Here is a 26,091-nt window from a genome sequence, read left to right on the forward strand (position 1 = left end):
CTATCCTTTTCCTTACAAGATTAGCATCGAAGTGTCGGGAGCGGACCAATCGTCCATCGATGCTATCCGACGTGTCGGAGGAGAAGTCATCATTGTCTATCGAAATCGATTGAATTTGAGAGCTCACGTCAAACCCTATAAGTTCGAAGTCCTTCCTCGAACTGTATGTCTTCCTTTTCTTCTTCTTCTTCGTAATTCTATCTTCCTTTTCGCTGGATATACAAGATAGACAGATAGATAGACGGATATCTCTTGTATGCGTCCTGTCGTTTGCTCGCGTTAAGAAAGGAGCTTGCAGTGTATAGAAATCTCCTGTGAAGGGATTCTCATTATTCCATGAAAGGAAAGAAAGAAACGTATCATTACCCATCCTTATGTAGACATACACATCTATTGTGTGTACGTAGATGTCTATACAGGTGTCTACACAACGGATGTATATGTATAGGACTATCTGTGGATGATCTCTGCTTTCCGCATATAGTGCGAATCATCTATGCCTAGAGGAATGCTACATGCAGTGTGTATGTAAATCAAATACAGCGTGCCTACGGTCTGAGATCGACGCTGTGCAGTTCATCCTAAGAAATCGAAAGAAAAGAAAGAAAAGAAGAAATACACTTTCCCTGTGGAACTGTCAACTTGCTCTCTTACCGTGTTGTCTTCCTCAGTCGGTCACCTCTCCTCTCAGCACCCGTACAGGGTACATATAGATATATATATATATACCTGTATGTATTTAGATATGTATAGATATACGTGTATGTATATGTATAGTTATATGTGCGAATGGCGAGAGACGGAGGGGTAAGGAGACGTTTCTTTGTAAGGAGATACCAGGATTCTACGTAGCTGCATGCAGAGCGTCAGAGCAAAATGACCTCTTTCATTACCTAGAGAATTCTTGATATGTATTTGACTTCAAGATTAAGGAGAAGAAGAATGAAAAGTCTTCATGATCGCGTAGGTAGGGGGAGCGATAGTTAGGTGTACATACACCTGAAGAGGACACGAACTGCCGCCCGTCGTGATGATGATGATGATGCTGCGACATTCCGAGTCTTCGTAAGAATACTTCTCCGTCGTCACAATAGAGAGAAAAGCATAGAAATCTCCTCAAGCCAAATCCACCAGGAAGTCCATAGAGATAGAAATAAAACAAACCCGACTTTCTTTCTTTCTTTCTTGAGATCTGCGATTGACGTTCTCGTCTCCATTCTCTCCTGTTTTGACCTTGGTGATTCTTCCTCTCTCTCTCTCATTCATTCATTCGATCATTCATTCATCTTTTTCACATTCTTCTTCTTCTTCTCTTTCGTCTTTGTAGGCGCGGCCGAATCTCGAGATGCTGCACTACCTAGAGAAGATGAGAGCGCGCGGGTGTATTGTGAAGTATATCAAGCCCCTGTGGCTGATCGAAGAAGAGAAGCACCTCAAAACTCAGCTAGCTGAATTCGATGCAGAGGCACGCATAGCTAGAGGTATGTTGAAGAGACAGACATTTTATGATCGTTCATGTTCTGAAGACACTTCAACGACAGAAGTCTTATCTCGACGGTTTTGTGGAAAAGTAGAGCACGCTGTATATAAGCAATCGTATGAACATACCCACTCGAGTCTCCTCCTTCTTCCTCTTCTACTGTGTACAGATTCACAGATATATAGACACCTCTTCTCTATGTGTAGTGACTATGCACGTGTATCTATGCACAAGTAGACGTAGACAATGATCAAGGTAGATATGTATATATATATATATCTAGACATTCCTGATTTCGTAGTATATGAAGCCATATAGACTTTATATATGTATATATATATATATATATGTATGCTGTACATGTGTGCATATATATATGTATGATATCGCGGAAAAACGTAGATGAGTGGATTCGTCGTGGTGTATGTGATGGTGGGGATGAAGTCAAAAGAAGAAGAGAAGTGAATGAACAAGATAAAAAGGATCATGTAGCGGGGGGTTCTCATATTTTACCATACAAGCCTAAGCCTCACAACTCATCATAGACGAGCACACACATCTATCTATCTATCTATTTATCTGTACAGACATACATCTGTCTATCTATACATATGTCTCTCTACCTATGCGTACACCCATCTATCTATGCACATATCTACCTATGTATTTATACAGGTATCTATCTGTGTACGCCTACATACTAAGGCCTCTTGCCTAGGCACACTGTGACTCTTCGACTGCAGTATTGGAATGCTTCTGTTGCTCGCCCTCTCTAAAAGCTTCTCATCCATGTACTACAGGACGTCTGCATACATAGGACATGTCTTTACCGATCTCTCTCTTCATCTCTATCTATCTCTCTCTATATATCTAGGGTGTAGACGTGATAGCTTTAAATGGATCAATAGTGTATACCTGTACGGGTCTGTCTGTCTAGATATCAGTCTCTATTTTTCTGTAGCTTCGTCGCCCACGTCGGTCTGCCGTAGATACACATCATATATATAGATATAGATATATATACATAGAGAGAGAGCTTTCCGTGACTGTAGGAAAGGTGGCTGTTTTGCCTACGTCGTTTTCCTGGAGACAGTCTCCCCTTGCATTTCTTCTCTCGGAGATTTTTCCCTATTCTCTCCCTTTGCTGCTTGCAGGGGAAGGTGTCGATAAGAGACCCGAGGCAGTACGTGAGAGTATCGACGATCTACAAGATCGACTTTTGAAGCAGTATCGACTTCGTGAAACGCTAGCTGCAGATCTCGAGGAAGATCAACAGCATCAGAGAGGAAAGAAGGAGGAGGAGGAGAAGAAGAAGAGTCCTCGATAGACTGCTACACACGCTTCAATGAAAACAAACCATCATCGGCGTCTTCTTTTTCCTTCGTCAGCCTGCTGAGCGAGAAAGAAAGCTTAAGGAGAGAGATGCTTCCGTTCTCGTCAATTAGTCGATTGAGTTAGGAGTATCTATCTTGAGACGCTGGAAGATTTCTATGTCTCTGGAGTCTTTCTTCTTTCTTTGAAAACGTATGATTTACGTTATGAAGATAGTCATTTTGACTCCCGAGATGAAAGAAAGACAAGAAACCGGATCAGGGCTTTGTCTTCACCAGTCAGGTGTATGTACATACACCCCAATGATGTGGGAGATGTGTGCATGTTTCCTATTCTTCTTGTTCTTTTTGTGACTATCTTCCTCTTGGATTTTTCTGATCGTCAACGCCATCATGCTTCTGACGATGACCTCCGCATATGTTTCTTTTCTGTCGAGTAGAAGAGACGAAAAAGACGAAGGGTTTGTCTTCTCTTCTTGAATACAGAATTGGAGACGACGAGGAGGAAAAGTATACGCTCGAGCAACGACCTTCTAAGTAGAAGAAAGCTATTCTGTCTTTCTCTTTTGTAGTACCTTACCGTTCTTTCTCTTCTTTCTTCTTTCTCTTTGTCTCTGCTTTCTTCTCGGATTGAGAGAATAGAAATAGCCTCTGCCACACCCATGCGACAGTCTAAGGATTGAGAGAGAGAGAGAAATAGATAGATAGATAGATTCGTGCTATTTAGGCGTTAGAGAGAGAAGTAATGAAACATGACGTTCCGGCGATACATGCGAAAGAAACAACTGAGAGGTCTTATGACTACTTTCGATATCGACGCGACGACCTTTCTCTTCTTCTTCTTTCGCTTTTCTTGCTTCTTCTCTTGGGTCTCTGTTTCTCGGCATGGGCTTGCCATTTCTCTCCTCCAACTGACTTCAGCCCTTCTCTCTCTTCTCTTATCTCTTCGTTCCTTTGGATTTCCACGTCACCTATATATATCTATATATATATATATATATCTATATATATCTTGTGTATTCCACACGTCAAGTAGAGATGGTCGGTTCTTCTTATTCGTTTTAGTCTCGTATCATTTCCATTCGACTGTCCTTCCTTCACTTCTCGTACACATACATACATATACACGCGCATACATATAAGTATACATCTTTAATATCTACATTCAAGCGTCTTGACAGAGCTGCAGATACATGTGCTGGTGCAAGCATTCGGCCCTCCAAACCCCCCCCTCCAGTCAGTCTCGTGTGTACGATTAGAGAAAGAAGTTTGGGTAGAGAGAGCTCTTATCTTGTCTCGAAGTTCTTTTCCTCCATCTCTCTCTCTATCTTCAACCTGCATCACCTTACATGCTTCTATGAAGTCTTCTTACGGATCTAAATCTCTTCTTGTTTTCTTCTTCTATTCCGATAAAGCCGCAGATGGATAGATAGATAGATAGATGGACTTCCTTCTCGTAGTCTATACGATGTGATACATGGGCGGATGACTCCTAGCTAGTTATGTCGATGATGATATTCATCAAAGACCAAATCGATTGTCCCTCTGTCTCTCTCCCTCTATAGATCTTCTAAGCATCGATGCTTAGAGATCGTCGAATGGAGGGTTGGAGTGATCTGAATGATGAGACTTCCTCCTTTTGGAGAACACAAGACAATCTCTTCCCTACAGAGGTCCCTCTCACTCGCCCAAACTTCAAAAGGAAACATATCAAACAAGAGAAAAAGAGAAAGAAAGAAAGAAAGTCCAAGAAAGAAAGAAAAAGAGAGACAAAGAAAGAAAGAGAGAAGTTAAGAGTGAGTTTTCTGTTTCCCTTCTGTTGGTCTCTCCTTTTACACCTCAGAATGATGCGAACGATGAGACATTCGAAACGTCACCCCACATGCAACTCCTCCTCCTTCTCCTCCTACCTCTGTATGTATCTATGCATGTACGCATATGCTTATACATGTATGCACGACACACACACCCCGTGTAACTACTTCGACGACTCCTCTTCGCCTCGTAGGTTGACCGCATTAAATCTTTCTCTCTAATCTTATCTTCTTCTCTCACTTCAAGAATCGAATGAAACGAAAGCAAAACAGGACGAAAGAACGAAAGAGAGAAAGGAAGAAAGATGAAACATAGGAGGAATGTCGTAAGGACGGTAAGAAGGAGTATTTCAAGAATCGGAAGAAGAGGAAGAAGAAAAGGCGTACTTCCTCTATAGGAAACAACCCTAAAGTCTCTTGTTCTTCTTCTCCCTCTTTCTCAAGGTTACAAAGAGGGAGGAGAAAGAAGGAGAAAGAGAAATGAGGTGGGTATCTTCTGCTTCTCTTCCCGATCCCTTCTTTCTCAGACGAAATTTTAACCCTGTAGTCGTAGGAGTTGACCTGTCCTTTCAAGAGAAAGACTACATACATAGACACGTTCTACACGCGGACCTATATAGTCTCATACATGCCTCCTACATCTATGTGTGTATACCCCCCCTCCAAACTCCCTTCTTCTTCTCTTCCGCATCGTGGCTTTCCTTCTTCTCCTTCTTTTCCTTGTTGAGCCAAATCTTGTTTCTTCCCTTTCAGCAACAGTAGCAGAAGCGTGGAGAGACGTCACGTTCTTCAAGAAGAAGAGAAGAAGAAGAGGAGAAAGCTCAAGAGAAGATCGTTCTTAACTTTGTCGCTATCAGCGCTTGCAACGTAGAGAAAGAGAGTCCAGATACACATGGATGAATGGACTGCTACAGAGAGGAGAGGCAATGAGGCAGAAAGAGACAGAGGAGAGAGAGAGCAGAGAAAAGAAGAGGAAGAGAAGAAGAAGTTTCTTTCTTTATTCTAAGAAGCTAAGTATATCATCGTTCAAGAGACTAGTCTGATGGTGGGATTGATTGCTTTCAGAGGACAACGACGACGACGCAGGGTTTGAACAAGAAGAAGAAGAAGAGGAAGAAGAAGAAATCTTCGTTTGACTCTGACTCCTGTTGGTAGTTATGAGACGATCGCTGTCTTTTATCTCACTGTGAGAAAGACCTTCGCTGCTTCCCCCCTGGAGGTCTCCTCTTCTATCTTTCATTAGATGAAGAAAGCGCTCTCTGCCTTCTATTTGGTCTTGATAGAGCATGTGGTTATATCGCTGCTCTTCTCGGCGACTCGCTTGCCTTTCTTCTTCTTTTTCTTCTTTATCTTGATCTCGAGACGGCAACGTCATCTTGTGTTTCTTAATCAGTTCATCCTGTCTATCGAGACGCTGGAACTTCTTCTCTCTCTCTCTTCTCTCTTCTTCTTCGATCTTTCTGAACTTCTCGTAAGCCACAGAAGAAGAAGAAGAAAGAGCTACAGAAGCAGAAGACGAAGAGACAGAAGGGAGAAGAGAGTGACGCTGATCTAGGAGTTGCATCTTGTCGCTTACATTCTTCTCTAGACTGGTAGAGGTAGAGGGGGGTGAAGAAGAAGAAGAAGAGAAACAGAAGTCTTTCTTCTGTCCGGAAGGGGCCTGATCCCTATCGTACAGATCCATAGGAGGGATACTATTGAGATTTGTGTGGTATCTTCGATGACCTAAGAGATGCTTGGCCTTTGTGGGCTTCTCATCTATAGCCATTGTCGACTTCTCTCCTCTCTCAGTTCTCGATACACAACAAGAAGAAGAAAAGGTCGTGGAAGTTGCTTGATAACGTTCGCCTTCTCCAGAAAGAGGGGAAGAGGAATCCTCATGACTGAGGATCTTCTTTCTCTCTCCATGTTCTACTGAAGGTGTACAAGGTGTACGAGAAGAAGAAGGAGGCAGGGGAGAAGGATACGAGGAAGGAGAAATATGATCTAGATCAGAAGAAGAAGAAAGGAGAGGAAGAGAGTCCTCCATGGTTTGTGGTCGGTCGCTGTTGCTCTTCTTCTCCTTTGCGCTGTCTTTATCATGGTGCTTATGATGGATCCTACTACTCTGTATGACTAGAGGGGCATCCTCTTTGTGAAGAGCTTTTCTTCTTTCTTCTTCGTCCTTAGATAGGACAGACGAGACGTCACCACTCTTCTTCTCCTTCATCTCTGTTTCTTTTCGAGATAGAACGGCTCTCTCGAGAGAATGACTCCTGCTGTGTATCTCGATGGTCGCTCCGCCTAGTAGATCACGTCCAAGATGAAATTTCTTATCTCTTTCTTCTTCTTCTTCATTTTCTTTAAACTCTTTCGTTTCTGAACTTTTCTCCTCTTTCTCTTCGATCTTCTTCTTCTTCGGCAACTTACGAGTACCGCCGCCGCCGTGATCTTCTACTTCTTCATTCATTATCGCTGCTATCATCGAAGACGAATTCACCTCTCGTTGTTCTTCTTCTCCTTCCCTTTCTTCTTTTTCTCCTCCTCCTCTTCCTTCTTCTTTGTTTTCTTCTGGTCGACAGGAAGAAGAAGAAACCTTTCTAGGAGAAAGATCTTCTTCTTCTTCTCTATTATCGTTGTGACTGCTTGACTTCAGTTCTTCTATCTTCCTTTTTCTTGCAGAGATACCACCTCCCCTCGTTGCTGAAGCCTGAAGAAGAGTCTCACTCATCATACTTGTGTGGAGCCGAGACGCGTCGTCTTCTTCTCCTTCTTTAGAAAGAGGAAGAGAAGGAGAAGAAGAGAGTGACAAGGATGCGGAAGAGGAAGAAATTTTGAAAGGGGGAAAAGCATGAAGAAGACGGGAATTGAGAGATGAACAGAATGAAGAAATGCACTCTATCAATCCCTACATACAACACACACACCTATGGAAGGAAAAAATACAGACACGAACATACGTACCTATATACAGACATACATACTACACCTACCCACCCTACAGCCTTCACATCTCTATCTATCCTAAATCTATCTATCTATCTATCTATCTTTATCGTCACAGTCTATTTATATCGTTACTATAAGAATAGATGTATGTATGTATATATGTATGTATATATATATATATATATGTTTATGTGTGTATGAGATTGAGACTGTACGAGAAGAAGAAGAAGCAGATGTCAGACCTCCTCTGTCCTTCCTCCTTACCTGCGTGTGAAGTCCATACATAGCCAATCTAAATAATAAGCACACACATATATACATATATAGATACAGATACATACATATACGTTTGTATATATATATATATATACAGATATATTTGAATGGCAGGTTACTGAGGGCGGCGGTATAGGAATCTGAAGAAGAGACACGGTCATCTTTCTCCCCTTATATTTTCGATCAGTCTTTCTTTCTTTCTTTCCTTTCTTTCTCACTTTCTTCCTCTCCCTCTGTCCGTCATACACACATACTGGCAACATATACACATACCTTTCTCTCTTCCTCTAGAGTCTGAAGAAGAGAAGAGATTTCCTTCTTCTTCTCGTCTCGCTCTCTACACGCTTCTCTAAGAGACACCTGAAGTTCTAACTGCGAAAAGAAGCAAGAAGAAAAGAAGAGGAAAAGGGAGGAAGGAAAAAAGCTTTCACTCTTTCTTCGGAAGAAAAGAGACGAGACGAGTTTATACTCAAACCAAAGAACATCTCAGAAAGGCTTGTCTCGTAAGAATGGATGAGGATGCAGAAGATCGTCACCGGGTCATCTGTAATCTGAAGTGTATATACACCTCACCCGTCACCTGTATGAGGAAGTAACAGGATAGTAAGATGTAGACACCTAGAGAGAGAAAATCGTCTTCTTTCTGTTTGACAGATATATAGATATATACCTATCTATACACCGAGACACGTTCCTATTTCTATATGTACAACTATGTAAGTCGATGCATCTTCACATATGTCTTTATTGATACTAATTTGGATGCCTTCAGATAACTCCATTTAATCTCTACAGACGTATGCACGCACATGTGGGGTGCATATCACTAGGCGCCCCGGGTATGCGGCAAACATATATAAGATTATCTATCTATCTATCTTTAATGTATCTGTCTGTCTACGCGTGATCTTATGTAGGATTCTCTACATGGCTATATGAAGGATGGGCGTACGTATGCGGAGCATTCCAAGATTCCCTTGTTAGGAGACATAAAGACAGAGGGGACGACTAGCTAGTACAAGACACGAAGACACGATAGCATTAGCTCGACAGCGCTACTTTGCTTGGAAGAGGTTTATTCCTTGTCTTGTTACCTCTCGATGCTGAAGAGCATCGATTGTCTCTTGAGCTGTCTTCATATACTCCACTCGTTCTTCTAAAAGAAAAGCAAACGAGACAGAAATGAATAGGCAATACATCCAAGAAGACACCTTGCCTGCCTACTCTTCATCTAGAACATGAGAAGCTTCTCTTGCAAAGACCCAGAGTGAGAAATCTCTAGGGAATCCCCGAAGGAAAAGAAGAAGAAGGAGTAAGAGTGTCGTCATTTTTAATTGTCTTCTCGGAAATTCGAAACAACTCGCCTATCTCAATGAGTTCATCACTCGCATCTCTTCTCGCCCTCCTCCTCTCGACTTCTTTCTTTCATGCTTTCTTTATCTCTTCTCTCTATCTTAAAAGATGAACGCAGTCAATGCATACACATCTCTACCTTTATCTACCTATCTCTGATCTATCTATCTATCTATATATCTTCAATCTATCTCTCTATCTAGCCATCATCACTCTGTCTCAGTCTGTCTCTGGAAGAGAACGAAGCAGAGAGAGTTGACATAGTAGGAGAGAATGTGAGAGGCACAGAGGAGACGCGGGGTAATGAAAGGCCAAGAGGTCCTCTGCAGGCAGTCTTGAATAGAGAGAAAACTCTTTCTATCTTCTTCAGGAAGAAAGAAAACATACAAGAGTGGCATTCTTTTCATCTCTCTCTCTCTCTCCAAGAAGGAAAATCTTATAGAAAAAAGACAGGAAGATCCATTCGAACAGTCTATCACCCACCTCTTACATCGCTCTCTCTCTCTCTCTTTCATCTCTGTCTTTCTTTCTTTCTTTCTTTCTCATTTGTCCCCTCACCATCACAGCCTTCCTCTTCGATCAAGGTCATCCTCTAGAGCAGCCCTCTTGTTCTCCCTCCCATCCTCCCTTCCCTCTCTCTTGATCTTCTATTAGAGAACATCCAGAGAGAGATATATATATATAGATAGATAGTGCTTTGTTTCCTTACCTTGAAGTTTTCTTTCTTTCCTAGCCAACTCAGCGACTTCCTTCTCTAAGCCTTCGATCATCTGGCGTGCTTCTAAAGACACACAAGGGGCAAAAGGACAGGAAAGAAAAAGAAAAGAGGAGAAGGAGACATGCACTTACCACACCCACATGCGCTCCCCCCCCTCTCACACAGCGCACATCCCATCTATCTATCTTTAGTTTATCTATCTTCACCTATCTATCTATCTATCTATAATCTATCGTTAAACTATCTATATATTCTTAGTCAATCTATCTGTTCATATATGTGTGGACTTATGGCTTTAGCTATCTAGGAGATAGTGGCACGTATCAGTACAACTTGCCTCCTTTCTCCTAGCTTCACATCCTTTCTCTTTCTCCACACATATATATATATATACATATACCTATATGCCTATATACATACACATATATCTGTGAGTCTATATGCAAATACATGTACCCATATACCTATAAGCCTAAATACATATACCTATACCTATATGCCTATATACATATACATATATCTTTATGCCTACATACATATGTACATGGATGTATGTAGACGGATTGATCTTCATGAAAGAGGGGGTGGCTATCTTTATCTACGCTATGTAGCTCTCCAGGTGCGTACGTCGATTCCTCGGTCTTCCACCCTGTTAGCTCACCTTTAAGATCTTTTTCCTGCTGTTCCTTCATCCTCTCTAGAGCCAAGCTCTCCTCTTCCTAATGTGAAAAAAAATGAGAGAGAAAGAAAGAAAGAACGGTGAAAGTAGAAGAGGTTTCTTCGTCTTGCTCGTCTAGACCAATCGGGCTTAGGATGAAGGAGGGAAGGAAGGAAAGCCAACCTCCTAGTTAAGTTACCCCGAGATATATACATTAAAAAGAGATTGAATGGATATTGCAGACAGATTGAGAAGACCTAGAGAGATTGATAGAACATAGATAGATGGGTAGACAGATATAGATTGCAGACAGACAGCTAAACAGATACATTGAAGATAGCTGGCTAGGTAGATTACGGATAGTAAGATTGCGACAGAACTAAAGAGGGGTAGGTAGATAGATAGATAGATTAAAGATAGATAGATAGCTTATGGGAAGATCGTTTGCTGCGTCCACGCATACGCGTGGATGAAGAGGGGGGTGGGTCGACAGAAAGAGGAATAGCGGTACCTCAGTACGCAGATGGACTGAAGAGACCTAGAGAGATAGATAAAGATAGATAAATAGATAGCTGAACTGAAGAAGATCTGAAGATCAAAATACTAGAGGGCTGCATTGATAAGAAATAGGAGGATAGCTAGACTGTCTCCACGTCTATTATCCCAGAGGACCTGAGAGAAGAAGAGGAAGAGCGGGCATCGTGACTAAGTATGAAGAAATCTGGAATCTCTTCTACTTTTTTTTCTTCTTCTTCTTTATGAGATTTCTTGTAGAAGACTAGGAAGCCCCAGCCAGTCGTACCTGTTTGACTTGGTGTAGAAATCTTAACTCTTCATTTTCAAGTAGGAGCTGCTGGACTTCGTCTTCGAGAGATCTCTTCTCTTCCATTATCTTCTTCAACTGCTGAGCTAAACGTCCACTGCCTCCTCCCCCTCCTACTGTTTGCCGAAGGTGTTGCAGATGGGGAGGATTTCTAGGTCCTCCTTCTGACGCGGACGAAGGAGTTAAGGGGAGAGAGCCCGCCGGAAAATTGTGAGACCCCCTCTCTAAGCTTCTTCTTCTTGTTGTGTCGGAAGTATCGCAGGTTCTTCCGTTCTTTCTCTCTACTTCTTCTTCTTCATCATCTTCTGCTTCTTTTCTTTGGTCTCCTGCTTCCCTCCCTACTCCCTTGGGCCTGCTGATAAGTCCGTCGACACTTCTTCGAGCCTCGTTTTCTTCAGATGATACCCGAGAAAGAGAAGAAGAAGAAGAAGACGTGGTAGATGAGAAGGAAGACGCTGCTGTAGAAGAGTCTCCGACAGAAGGCCTACTATCTTCATTAAGAGTTGAAGCCTTCATTCTTTTTGTATTCTGCTCTTCTTTTTCTTTTTCTCTTATGCATCTGTTCTCACCGTCTTGCCTTCGTTCTCTCTTTCTTATCGATCCATCGTCTTCCTCTTTTTCTTTCTCTCTATCCTCTCGACTTCGTGTTGAGAAGAGCTCTCCTTGTCTTTCCATGACTGTAGATGAGGAAGCAAAAGAAGAAGAAGAGAAAGAGAGACTGGACTCATCGCCCTTCTGATGGCTACTCGGACCAAGCTGCTGTCTTTCCACATGTCTTTCTTCCCGAGACGCATTCCTCTCGCTAGATGACAGACAAGAAGAAGCTACATCAGGAGAGTTGCCTCTTCTCTGTCTGTACACTCCGGTTTCCCCTTCTTCTTCTTTTTGATTTCTCTGCTGTTGAGATTTCTGCTTGTCCGTATCTTCGAATTGAAAAGACTTCTCGCTCTTCTTATCTTCTTCGGCTGCTTCCTTTCTCTCTTCATTTCTGCTTTCTGTCTTTCTCCTCTCTTCTGCTTGACTGGAGATTTCTTCATGTTCTTTCATGACCTTCGCTCTTCGTTCTTCTTCTTCTCCTACTGTGTCCCTCTTGTTCACTCCGCCCTCTGTACACGATAGCAATTTACTCGTTGAAGGGATCCTTCTTTCACTTTCTCTCTCACTTTCTTCTTCTTCACGTGGAGACCTAGCCTGCCGAGAAAGATTCATAGGAGAGGGCGTGTGGTTGCTGGGCTGAAGAGCATTCACATCGTTTCTCTTATTCTCCTTTTCTTCTTCGCCTTGTTCTCCCCCCTCGGGAGTTTCGTGAGGACGATGATGAGAGGAATGCATCGACGTTTGTGGCTTCGAAGGAACAATCGTCGATGCTTTCGAGGGATCCATCACACTCGACGTCTCATGAGAAGGAAAGCTTGTCAAGGGAAGATCAAGAAGTTCCTGAGAAGAAGAAGAAGAAACCTCCTTGCAGTCCCTTTGGCCTTCTTCTTCTAGTGTGCCTATACACAGACGGAAGACGTGAAAGCTCTTCTGTATATATATGTACATAATTAGAGAGACAGAGGTACATTTGAACGAGGAAAAGGAAGGAGAGAAAGAAAGAAAGAAACAGATAAGAAAGCAACAAGAGAGTTGTCCTTCTATTACGCCTACGTGGGGTGCGGACTTGTGTAGAGTATTACTATAGATACATCATCATAGAAGACAGACATCGGGTGTATATACACCCCAAGCCCAATCCATGAATGCATGAACAAGGAAAGTACAATCTTCACTCACCTACACACACACACAAATCGGAGAATTCAAGTGCTTTTAGACAGATAAATTAAGGAGAGAGAGATGAAAGAAAGATAGACCAGAGCTAGATAAATACAGTGAAGATAGATATAAGTGTGTCATGATAGGTGCATAAGCGTGAAAGGTTCTTCTCTCTCTTTCCGAGAAACGACTGATCATTAGAGGAGAGATGAATGAGAAGAACTTTATCAAAAGGAGAAGAAGAATCCATTCTGTAGCATTATCTATACACAGCCAGCATAGAGAGAGCCACAGTCACATTTAGGCACGTAAGTAGGTGTCTATATGTAGATCCAACGGAAAAAGATTTAGATCTATCATGTGTTCCATGGCTCCTATACCGGTACCTCTTTGTATGTCGAAGAAGAAGACACCTCGTATAGACAGACAGAGAGACTGCGTCGTCAGCTTTCCATGCTTATGCTTTCTTAACTAGTCATCTACACGTGTACGCATATATACGTATGTATATATATACAAATATTTATAGATGTAAAGAGAGAGAGAAGGCAAGAGAAAGATATAGCGAGGGAGATATGCACAGATAGAGAAAGACATGTGTGTAGTTACGCAGGGGTCCCAGAAGTTCGCAGAGATCACAGCGAAAAGAAGACGACGAAACAAGAAGATGCACGTCTGCTTTTCTACCAAGTGTTCTCTTGCTGTATAGACACTCATACAGCCAGGAGAAGATCAAGATGAAGAAGAAACACCTAGAAGACACACACAGACATCCCTTGCACTCTCAGATGAAGAACGGTACGAGGGAATTCTTATTCCTTCAGAGTGATCGTTCAGAATTTGAGACGAGGTCTGAGGTGTACGTACACCCGAAGAAAACGAAGAACGAGAAAAAAGAGAATCGCGGAACACGCGCTGCCCACCGCCCCTCACCTTTATCGTCTTCCCTTTCAGGTAGGATCTTGACTCCTCCTTCTCCGCGAGAGAGAGATGGATGATATCTTTCATTTGCCTTCTCGCCCGCGGTGCTTGTTTCGTTCTTCTTCTTTTCCTCCTCTTCGTCTACGTGTTCGTCGCTTCTTTCGTTCATAACTCTCCACCTCACAGCCAAAGCCCACCGGAAAGCAGCGACAGGAGGGTCGGTTGACGAATCTGCACAAGTATCATCCATACCCTCCATTTTCCAGGTGTATATACACCTCAGATTCAATGTGTCTCCACTGGGTATACATGAAGGGTTCTCCTATATCGATAACGACGACGAGAAAGAGACAGAGACTCCAAGAAAGCCAAGAGAAAAAAGGAAGAAGAGAAGTTCACAGAAGAATTCTAAAAGAACGAGGAGAAGTAGAGGAAAACGAGCGCGACGGAGAAGCAGAAGAGAGACCGGGAGGAGAAGAAGAGAAGAGACAAAAGGAGGAGGAGGAGGAGAGAAACAAGAAAAGAAGTGCAGGTAGGCAGTTGAAAGAGGGGCTATGTGAGACATATCTTATACAAAACAAAGATAAATACAAAAGAAGAAGACTTTCTTTCTTTCTTTCTTTCCATGTGTCGAAGAGAGAAAAAATGATAGAACACTGAGAAGAATAAGTAGGAAGAACGTCTCCCGTCCATAAAAAGAGGAAGCATCCTCGAAGCTCCATGACACGGGCATTCAGAGGCACATCAAGAGGAGATCTAGAGACACAAAGCTAGACCTAGACTCACTGCAGTATCGGAAGGATAGAGACAAGAGCACGACTGCACAGATGCATGTACGTATTTGTATGTATAGATATGTACGGACATGTTTATATGTACATGTACGCATCTGTATGTATGTCAATATATATGTATGCCTGCATATATCTTTATATGCGCATCTACATGTATGCACTCGATATCTCTGTAGAGATGCAGTGTCTCTATGTATAAGGAGAGAGACCTATGGAGAGCTTACAGGATTTACTAAGAGCGAGAACCGCACTGGAAGGCCATAGAGAAGTCTTGGCATTTGCTAGCTTTCTCTTCGCTATCCAACTGCCATTTGTCGATACATCTTTAACTGAGAGGTGCACAGCTCCGCATTGTCCTTCCTTCTGACTAGATTGAAGAGAAGAAGAAGAAGGAGAAAGAAGAAGAGAAATATCAGGAGTGAGGTCTTGTAGAGAATCTGGAAAAGCGGTCTTATGCGGATCTTTTCCACGGGTGTCCTTTTCTTCGTTTTCTTGGGAATGAAGAAGAGACGTATCTCCATTCATGCTAGGATGAGGAGAGATGGCTGGATCTCCTCTATTCTCTGTTCGATTCTTCTTCAGTATCATCTTCTTCTTCTCTTCTCTTTCTTCTTCTTCTTCATGTGTATGAGTGGTGTCTATCTCCTTATCTTCTTCTTCTTCGTCTCCCCCTTGGCTATGGTGTGTCTCCTTGGTATACTTTGAAAAGAGAAGAAGGCGATTTCTTAAAGAGGTGCGTGTAAGCACATCTGTTAAACCGGGCCGTGAGAAGGAAGAGACTAAGAAAGATCTTCTTTCGTCTTCTTCATCTTTCCGTTCTTTGCTAGATTGAAGAGAGGTAGCCCTATCTAGAGAGGAGGAAAAGAGTTCGACGTCTTCGGCATCGATGTAGAGAAGAGAGCCTGATCTCTGTGAAGGAAGACGAAAGCGGAAAGGATAAGAAGAGGAAGAGCGCTTTCTTTCTTCGGTACTATTGTCATGGACGGGAAGAGAAGAAGAAGAAGGAGTTAATATTCGAGATTTCACAGAAGCATGATGAGAGGGAGAGACTTCATCGCTCTGGGAGAAAGAAGAAGAAGAAGGAGAGATTTGAGAAGAAGAGAGAGGAAAGAGAAGTCGATGTTTATGAAGAAGAAAAGGAGGTGGAGATGAAGAAGGTGAGAAGAAAGAAGGGGTTGTCTGGATGAGAAGTTCAGTTAACTGAAGAAGCTTTGAGGTGTCTATACACCAGGAGATATGACAATGAACTCCACTTACAGCTTGATTCTTCAATCGAATTAGACTGCGTTTCTTTCTCCCTAGAAACACCTCCCCGCAGACCTTTGTCTCTTTCCTATACATTTCTTCTCGGCTCTTTTCTCGACATCTCCTAGCTTTTTTGTCTTCTTCTTGTGTCATAGCCAACGACGAGGATGAAGAAGAATAAGGAGAACTACGCACTCCCCCTTCCAGATAGTTCCCTTCTTCTCGTTGAAGAAGATCAGAGCCAGCCAACTTCTCATTCTTCTTGTTGTTCTTTTCTTCGTCTTCTTCCTCTCCCCCGCCCATAGATGTAGAAGGTAATAGAACTCGCAGAGAGGGGAACATAGAAGTAGTAGTAGTTGGATCTCCTTTCTTTCCTGTAGAAGAAGAAGAAGGAGATGTGAAGGAGAGACTGGACGGTGTAGGCCTCTCACTGCTATTCGCGCGAGGAGTTGACGCGAGTCGTCTTCTTGTATTGATAGAGAGCTCAACAGATGTAGAGATCTCTTCATTGACTCCGAGAAGATACTGGCTTGTAGCGGGGTCGTAAGTCCGTGTATAAGGATGAAGCGCACCTCCGTAGATCGGCAATAGAGCGGAATCCACTACGGGGTGTGCGGGCTTACAAGAAGAAGAAGAAGGAGCTAGGACTGAGGAGCGGAAATCTGAGGGTCCTAGATCTGTAGGTAAAGTTGTCTTGGGATTGCTACAAGAGTCTGACTTAGAGGCCTGTGAAGAGGAGGAAGAAGAAGAAGAGTTGGAAGAGGGAGGAAGAAAAGGAAGATCATCTTTCCTTTCAGAAGGGACACCACGAGGTGCAGACTGGTTAACACCTTGAAGAGAGGCAGACGCTGTCGTGGGTGATAGAGAATTACCATCTCCTCCTTGCTTTGTACAAGTTTCTTTACTACTAGTAGTAGTCGAGAGAAAAGTATCGAGCTTTGACTGTCTTTTCTGAAGAGCTTCATCTGTAGAAGAAGGAAGAGGAAATAAGACAAGTTCGTAAGAGATTTCGACATGGCAAAGAGAGGAGAAGTATGAAGCCAAAGATGAGGATGATGAGGAGGGAGGAGATGTCTTCATCTTCTTACTATCGGAAGAATGACAGCATGGATCTCCGCGGGGTTCAGGTGTATGTACACCACAACCTCCTGTCCCCCCACCTCCTGGTGCCGGGGATGAAGATGACGAAGGCAAGAGAGGTATTTGCCTTGGAGTGAAGGAAGGGGACTCCATGATAGAGGAGGGAAAAAGAGCGAAAGAGAAAGAGAGAGAAAGAGAGACCTGTCAGCTCATGCTCTCTTGCTTATCTCTTTTGCACAGAAGTAAAGACGTGTTTCTCTTCAGTGAAGTCTTGAGGAGAAGAAGAAGCAGAAGAAAAAGAAGAGGAGGAGGAGGAAAGAAAGAAGACGATAGAATAGAGTAACATGATGATAGAGAACTAACCGACGAAGGAGGAATAGACTGCATGAAAGATGGACCTGGGGTGTATGTACACCTGTTCTCATCATGAAGAAAGATCTCTCTGTTTACGGAGATGAGAAAGAAAAGAGAAAGAACGGAGAAAGAAAAATAGAAAGGCAATAGGAGAAAGACCTCATAAAGAAAGGAATCGCTTTCAGAAGTGAAGAAAAGGAAGATAAGATCGTTATTCTTCGATCTAAAAGTTGTTGGAGTCCCTCCTGCGGCGACTGAAGAAAGAGAGAAAGGGAGGAGGTTCTACATATTTATCTCCCATCTACCCCGATGATCCATTTAATCACGTAGATAGAGAGACAGATGTCTCGAAATCGAAAAGCGTGCTAAGAGAAACAGAAACAAGTTGAAAAGAAAAAAGCCAACGGGACTTGTGAAGAAAGCGTCAATCCGCATCTAGTTATTTCTTCGAGTGTACGTACACCTGACTCAAATGACAAAGTGAGCCGGGAAAGATGACGTCGTCTGTTTATCCTTCGCGACCATCGATCTCTACGCAAGGGACTCTCCAGCAAGAAAGTCAGTTAAGGGATGAGAGAAGCCTCACAGACACACATTGAGAAAGGATGGAGCTTTGAAGTCTCTAGATGAAAGAAATGAAGTCCCAATGCTCCCTACCTAACAATCTTCTCTAAAAGAAGTCGTATGTTTTCTCTTTTCAGCTGTTTTCTTGTCTCTTTCAACTTTCTCTTATTCTTGCCATCTCTCTGTCTCTATCTCAGTCAAAGGCTCGTGTGCGGCTGATGCTGCTGTACGTACGCTTCAACCGACACGCCTGCTCTAGGTCGTCCAGCGAGAGACAAAACAACTACGACGACTAGTAGGATTGCAGGAGGAGATGGATGGTCTGTCTGCATGCACGTGCTGTTTTCCCCTCTTCTTCTTTTCTCTTGTATCTTTTCTTGTGTTTCGAAGAGAAAGATGAAGGGAGTTCATAGGTCGAGACAGAAGAGCTCTTCAGCTTCTTCCATGACAGGGATAGCGGTGTTAGTCTTTCTTCTTTTTCTTCTTCACCTCCTCTTGGCACTTCTTTAGCTTCTGCGCCAACATGAGAAGAGAGCTTTATCTTGGAGAGAGAGAGTTGATATGGGTCCCCTTCTTCGTGAAGGAGAAGATATAGTAGTCACACAGTCTGTATGTGCGTAGGCATAGAGCAGGCTGGCGGCGCATATCCCATGCTAACGTGTGTCGAGGTAGACTTGAAGAAAGCTTGAAAGAAAAAGGAGAAATCTTTATACGTTCTGATAGAGAGATGAGTCCTCTAGGTAATGGATGACCAGGAATATGGAGAGACAGGCTAGGTGTCGGGAACGTCAGCTGCGTCGTAAGAAAACATGTACATCTCTAGGTAGGTGTGTGTATGTATGAATCTGCATGCACGAGTCTATATGTCACTGTATATCTGAAGGTCCCTGTGTATGTACACCCACGTATAGATAGCGTGGAGTGCGTCTCTTCTTTAGAGATTCGGCGGAGGTAATTCTAGAAGACACAAGCCGTCTAGTCGGGACACTCGGACGCCCTTTCTCCTATCACATGCATCTTCACCCTCTACACATCTGGATAGAGCAGTGCCTGTGAAGAGAGTCTGTTGAGGAGGCGTCAGCATGAGTGATCGCTGCTATGATGAGTAACGACGTCTCCCACTAGTATGTAGTATTCATATTCAGGTACTCCATCTCTCTCGGTATATATATATATATATATATGTATATATGTATATTAAACATAAAGCGAGAGAGAGAGATAGAGGTCGTCGAATACGTTTTTGCCGTCTTTCTCTCCTCATCAACACAGTCAAGAGATACGTGAAGACAGGTCCTTCTCTTTCACGATGTCCTCAACAGAGAAGATCGTCGATATGATTGAAAGAAGACAGATGGAGAAAGAGAACGTTTCTTCTCTAAAGACGTCTGAACCTCCGGACTTTCCTCTTCTGCCTTTTCATTTAGAGTCTTTTAACTATGACTTTATCGATCCATTCATGCCTATGTGCATATGTACATATATATATATATAGATGTACATTTCTAACCACACACATATCTAGCCTCCCTCGCTCTCTTGAGTCTATCTAAGCCTCTTTGTATCTACCTACCTTCTTTTATTCAATCCATCTATATCTGTGACGTATCTGAAGTGAATCTATCTGTCTTTGATCTCTCTATATCTGGTAGAAAGCGACCCAATAGATTCATCTCCGTACCACTCACTAAAGGGAAAGACGGAAGATCGTTTTTGACTGACTTGACCACGAAATTTCTTTATCATCTTGTATCTGTCAATCTTCAGGTCTTTCTTAAACTTTTCGTCTGATCAAACTCACTCCCTCCCCTCTCTCGCGATCCACCGCGATATGTATCACCACCCCGCAACCTTTTTATAGACACGCGTGTTTACGCATATACATAGATACATAGGTATACATAGGTATACATACATATATATTCATACGTACATGCATAGTAGATATGCATAAACATAAATATACAGATAGTCATACCTACGTGCATGTGTACATACATATTGATCACCCTTCTTCACTTTGGATTTGACTGAATGCCTTCTGTTCATCCCCCTCTGTGTCTGTGTATAAGACTGTACGATTACAGTCCCCAAGGCAATGAAAGAAACACCTCGATACACAACGTGAAGATGGACGATAGCCGCTACTCCTATCTATAAGACGATGATTCTTCACACATCTCACAGACCGAACAATTCAAGAGATCGATAGATAGACACATAAAAAGGCCTTTCGTGTATGCATCGTCTCAGGAAAACCTTCAAGAGCCCTCTCTGTCTGCTGCGCATACATCAACTCCACTCCACCATTCACGATGTTGATCATCTTTCCTCGATCTTTCGTCGGCTTCTTCCTCTTCTCTTCCTGACTCCAAGTTCCTCGCATCAAATATCTTTCTTCTTCTTCGTGTGCTTTCCAATTTTTCCTTCTTAAAAGAGTGGCAGTGACAATGGATAGCAGAAGTGTACAAGGTTCAGGTGTATATACACATCGATGTTCTTGGGGTGTGGCTAGCCAACACAGACGCCAGACCGCTAGCCAGAGGTTGTCTCCACATGCACCGCATCCATCGCCTCTTCTCCCATTATCGTCATACTGCCATTGTTTCTTCGTCTTCTTTTGTGATATTTCTCTCCTCTTATCTATTTTTCTCCTGTTTCCGTCTCCACATCTATACCTCCCTCGCTTGTTTGGTGAAGGAAAGACTCTAAAGGTGAGAGAGAAAATAGGAAGTTCCTAGAGGAAAACGAGAGAGGAGTTCGTTCCTCTTCCTATCGTTTCTCAAAGTGAAAAAGGGAGAGAACAGAGCTCTCTCTCTCCCTCTCTCTTTTAGCTGAAGCCTTGCTGACGTCCTCCTGCCCGGCTTATGATCAAAGACGATTCCTTCCCTGTGTGTTTAGGATCTTTTCTTCTCTTCTTTCCTCCGTCTACAGTCGTTTTTCGCGCTCGCTGCTTCACTTACTCCGATAGAAGAACTTCCAAAGAAAAAGCCAAGGCTAAAGACCATCCACCTCGAAGCGGCCTCATTCTACTCCCCTAGTACTTTTCTCTCCTTGGTCTATCTATCTAGCTATTCATTCAGCCGTCTCTCTTTCCGTTGCTGTGCGCGTCGCTACTACGACAAGCACAGGAGCGGCTGGTGCTTTTCCTCGAGCTCGTCTCTATCCCCCCTTCCGTCTTCTTCTCCTGGGCGTCTCTCCGGTTTTCTTTCTTATCTTTTTGTCTCTGGATGGAGTTTCCGTGCATGCAAAACTCGAGAGTTAGTTCATTACCATAAGCTCGATCGCATTCGTCAACGGAGAGTTAGCATGGCAGGTTAGGTTTGCCAGGAGAGACTTCTTTTTGCTTTTTCTTATCTTTTCCACCAAGCAAAAGATTCTTTCTTCTTTCTAAGATGATCTAGGTGGAGTCTTTAGCTGTATCGAGCTTTCTTTTCTGCTTGTCTTCCTCTTTCGTTTTGACCGTTCTGATCCAGATAGCCGTCTCTTCGTTTCGTACCTGTCTCCGGTATTCGCTCTTCTGCCTTTTCTTGTCTCCATTGGGGTGAGAAAGACCTCTCTCTAGTGAACGAGGAGTTGTACTTCTCCTTCTCTTTTTTCTTTCTCTCCTTTTTCTTTCTTGGTAAAAAGAGAGACATCGATATTCACCCGGAGAAGAAAAGCAAGTACGCTACGGTGAGAGTGATACAGCATTCGGGTAAACCTTCTGTTAAGGTTGTGGACTTGCAAAGAGATTAAACTCGGTCGTCTTTTCTCGAGTAGCGACAGTCAATTCTTTCTCTTCCTTTCTTCTATAGAGAAATCTATCCCCCCTCTTTCTTCTTTTTCCATCGTTGTCTCACGAAGCCTACTCTATCTACCTTTAGTCTCTCTACCTTCCTATCTTGACATACCTACCTTCACTCATCTATCTATTTCTTTATCTATCTGCCTATCTTTAATCTGTCTTTCTATCTTCAATCTACCTACCCTTCTCTCTGTTAAGTCTTTCTTTAGTTCTTCCACTTCCATCAAGATGGCACAGCCAGTGAGAGAGAGTAGCGATCCATTCTCGAGACTCCTTGAAGTCAACGTGAAACCGTCCACCGTAGAGCCAAACGACCAAAACTCTATCCCTTCGCCTTCTTCCTCTTCTTCTAGCCAGCAGGTGTCTTCCTCTTCTTCCTTATCACAGAAGAGTCTAGAAGGAGGAGACAAAGGGGGTGAGCAAGACGAAGTAAAGGGAAAACAGAGCGAGAAGAAGGTGAAGATTCCGGAAGATATAGAAAAGGAGAGTGGCGAAGAGAAGAAGGACAAGAACGAAAAAGATGGAGGAGGAAATATGCTCAAACTTCCTTCAACGAGAAGGAGAAGAAGAAGTACAGTTGTCGGCCCTGATCATGCGGGATGCTATCTCATCTTTGATAAGACACAGGTAGATCAACAGCAGCACACCTATACGTCTCAGACGACATATCGATCTTTCTGCAATCCAGCCCTCATCTATCTTCAGTCTACTCATCTCAACGATCTATCTACTATACTGTCTTCAGTCTCTCTCTCTCTTCAACCTCTCTTCGATCTATCTTTAGCCTGGGGCAGTCGTCACTTCTATCCCCCTTTTTTGTCTCTCCTTCTCCAATCTATTCATCTACCTATTTTCAATCTAAATTCTATCCATCTGTCTTTGAAGTATGTCCTATCTCTCTATTTGTTCTCTATCTCTCTATGCTGTATTTATCTGTTTGCCCCTAATCTGTCTTTTCAATCCATCTGTGTATCTATCTATCTGTCTCTAATCTATCTGTCTATCTCTCTGTCTGTAACTAACTCCCTGCATGTCTCATATTAACGACCTATCTCTGTCCCCCGTTATCTATCAATATATCTCTCGCACTCTATCTCTATAGCTTGCACAGTCATATGTATGTACTTTCTCTACATCTCTTCGATTCGCTTTCTGACCCTATCTTCTTTCTTCTTTTTCTTTTCTTTTTCTTTCTTTCTCTCTTTCTCAGATGAAGTGGGTAGGGCAGTGGAGTTCGAGTGTGTTGGATGACGCCGTGGCTTTCATGTTGCCTAAGGTGAAGGTCCCTCAGTTCAAGTTTAACAAGAAAGAGAAAGTCATCTTTCAAACAGATCGCCCTGGAATTACGGCAAGAGAGGTACTCCCAACACACTCTCCCTCTCTCCCATCACAAACTCTCTCTCTCTATATAGGTACATTTACGAGATAGAGAGGTCAAAGATAGATAGGTAGATAGCTAGGTAGATAGATCGACAGATAGTAGACACCTCTCCACCTGTGTCTACTTGTCTTGATGAGTGTGTGGGTATGTATGATATATACCACGTAGATGCGATAAAACAAACATCTGTTAAAGCTCCTAGGAATCTTTGTCTCTCTTTCTTTCTTCTCTCTTTCTTTCTTCTTTCTTCTTTCTTTTCTTCTTATAGACTCTGGGGATTGTTTGGAAACGCTCATCTCTTTCCTTCTGTCTCACTCATATCCTTCCTCTCTTTCTTTCTCTCTTTCATACCTGTCTTTTTTTCTTTCTTTCTTTCTTTCTCTTCCTCTCTTTCATTTCTTTCTTTCCTTCTTGTTGTGTCGGTTTTCTTTCTGCTCTCTTGCAGGAGAGACGAGATTTTCTTCAAGGCTTGTGTCTCTTTGTGAAGCTGACGAAGGAGTACCAGGGCTCTTTCCTTATCATTTCCAAGCAAGATCTTGACGAGAGACAACTCAAACTCCTAGGCTTAGGAGAAAAGAAAGAGGTAAAAGCAGAAGAAGATATCCACACGAGCCAGAAGAAAGACAGAAAGAAAGGACCGCACCTTCATGCTGAAAGGAAGTTAGAAAGAGAGCGAGGGAAAGAAAGAAAGAAAGAAAAGAAGAAGAAGAGGTGTGTGTGTAGTGAATGAACGGTTTAGCTTCTGTCGCTTAATGGGTGTTCTTCTCATCTTCTGCTGTATATACAGCAATTCTCATGGTGTATACATACATAGAACAACACTACATAGATAGATTAAAGATAGATACTTCTCCAGTTTATCAGCATGCCTAGAGGCGGTTATGTTAATATGTATATGTATATATATGTATATGTATCTTTGTCTCCCTCTCTCTATATATATGTATATGTATATAGTTGAGATGTGTATGGGTGTGCAGCCTAACACATCTAGCTATGACGATTCTATGGGGACGTGCTGAATATTTTTCTTTCTCAGTCTGTCTCTCTTCCTCACTCTTTCTTTCTTGTTCTCTTTCTTTGTTTCTTTGTGTATGTGTAGTTGAAGAGTTTCACAGCAGAGGATGTGTTCTATCCTGCGTCAGATTTGATAGCTGTGGCTGTCCTTCCAGCATCGACTATTTCTTTCAGCGGGAAATCGATGGAGATACCCATCTTCGCTGGGCTAGCCGAACAAGAAGGAGGCTTCGCCATTACCTTCGAGAATCGATAGTCTCCCTTTCATATAAATCTCTCTTCAACTCTCTTCTCTCTTTCTGTCTTTCCTCATTGCTTCTCACGAGCGCGACCACAGAGGAAAAAGAAGAAGAAAAGAATGAGGTGTCAAACGAAGAAGGAGAAAGTAGTTAGTTCATCTCCAATCGATGTAGTAGAGAGAGGGATACATCTGTCACTAGCTATGGATAGGTATCTATATACGCATGCAGGTATGCATATATATATATATAGATAGGGAGGGAGGGAGGTGTCTTTCTTTGACGTCTTCAATTCTCTTTCGTTGCTTTTTTGGCTTTTCGTGTTTGTCCTGTCCTTTCGAAGAAGCTAAGCCTTCTCAAAGGATAGCAAACATAACATGTACATGAAAGAAGAGGGAGAACAAGAATAAGAAGAAGGAGGACACGAATAAGAAGAAGGAGAACAAGAAGGAGGTGCTGTTGTTGTGGTCGTGTCTTTTGCTTGTCGTTTGTTTCTCTTGGAAGGGAAGTGAGACTGAGAGAGCTTCTTTAGGAGGGAGAGACTGAGTGAGCGGTCGTGACTCTTGCCGAAATGAATGGATGAAGGAAGCTTCTCTTCTCCGTATATAAGGCTGATTTACATGAGGAGGCTGTAAGAGAGAAAAATCTTGGAGAAGGAGAAGAAGAAGAGAGGGGAGTGCTTGACTGTAGGTCACTAGTAGAAGGAGTGACGTGAAGAGGCAGGGTGTACGAGGAAGCGAAGAATCCTGATGGTAAAGAGAAGCCTCGAAATTCTTCTGTCTTTTCAACACGAGCTATCTAAATATGTGTATATATGGATTTGTATTTGTTTTCGTATCTATCTATATCTATATCTCTGTGTGTTCTTATGTACGTTGGATGAGTGCATGCAGTAGTTGACTATGGCTACTACCTGTTGTCATGGGTTTATGTATGGATGTCTGTGTTTCTCTTGTTCATGAGAATCTCTCTTCAATCCCCTCAATCTATCTTTTGTCTTCAGTCTATCTCTTCAATCTTTTTCTCTCTATCGGCTTGTCTGTAATTCTAAGACAGGCGAACGCAAGTTGGGAGCGTCCGAAGAGGAGGCTTAGAAGAGAGATAGATAGACAGAGATGGATAAGAAATCCAATTAGAGAGGGGAGAGATATCCTCCTCCTCCTCCTTTTCCTACCACCCCAGTCACTGTTCTTTGTTGGTCTGTCAAGATAGAAGGAGGGAGTCGATGAGAAAGATAGATAGAAAGAGAAAGAGAAAGAAAGCTTGAGAAAGAGAAGAAAGAGAAAGGGACGGATAATACATGCGATAAGACTCCAGGGAGCTATGTGTTTCCCCTCCTTCTTCTTCTTCTTCTTTTTTGGTCGGTCCTTGGACTTTCTGGTCTTCCCGTGATCTACATAGACATCATGCATGATAAGAATGAAATGAAGGAAAAGGAAAAGAGAGGGACTGAATTGAGATGCTCCATTCACCACACACACAGCCTTCTTTGCCTTCAAGAGTAGATAGATACCTAGATCAAAGATTGACAGGTAGGTAGACCAAAGACACAGACTAAAGATAGATGACA

The 26,091-nt window shown here is 42.7% G+C and overlaps 3 protein-coding genes across 3 annotated transcripts; 2 read left to right on the forward strand and 1 right to left on the reverse strand.

Annotated features, from left to right (window-relative positions):
• The first annotated feature begins 1 nt into the window (after position 1).
• Positions 2-3,272, forward strand: CSUI_006675 (ribosomal protein l15). The gene is made up of 3 exons (XM_068066829.1): positions 2-163; positions 1,328-1,481; positions 2,635-3,272. Exons 2-3 carry the CDS (start codon positions 1,346-1,348, stop codon positions 2,805-2,807), a joined length of 309 nt encoding a protein of 102 aa, XP_067921191.1. The 5' UTR covers positions 2-163; positions 1,328-1,345; the 3' UTR covers positions 2,808-3,272.
• A 1,186-nt stretch (positions 3,273-4,458) lies between these two features.
• CSUI_006676 (uncharacterized protein) lies at positions 4,459-18,282 on the reverse strand. Its single transcript, XM_068066830.1, has 8 exons — positions 15,079-18,282; positions 14,073-14,291; positions 11,361-12,877; positions 10,562-10,619; positions 9,892-9,963; positions 8,924-8,985; positions 8,103-8,201; positions 4,459-7,512 (listed from the first exon to the last, which is right to left on the reverse strand). The coding sequence occupies exons 1-8, from the start codon at positions 17,330-17,332 to the stop codon at positions 5,623-5,625; spliced, it is 6,171 nt and encodes a 2,056-aa protein (XP_067921192.1). The 5' UTR covers positions 17,333-18,282; the 3' UTR covers positions 4,459-5,622.
• Positions 18,283-20,704: 2,422 nt separating this feature from the next.
• Positions 20,705-25,399, forward strand: CSUI_006677 (uncharacterized protein). The gene is made up of 4 exons (XM_068066831.1): positions 20,705-22,511; positions 23,095-23,241; positions 23,711-23,848; positions 24,368-25,399. The coding sequence occupies exons 1-4, from the start codon at positions 22,113-22,115 to the stop codon at positions 24,536-24,538; spliced, it is 855 nt and encodes a 284-aa protein (XP_067921193.1). The 5' UTR covers positions 20,705-22,112; the 3' UTR covers positions 24,539-25,399.
• Positions 25,400-26,091: the final 692 nt, after the last annotated feature.

The sequence above is a fragment of the Cystoisospora suis genome, assembly GCF_002600585.1.
Source record: "Cystoisospora suis strain Wien I chromosome Unknown contig_3418, whole genome shotgun sequence".
NCBI classification, from domain to species: Eukaryota; Apicomplexa; class Conoidasida; order Eucoccidiorida; family Sarcocystidae; genus Cystoisospora; species Cystoisospora suis.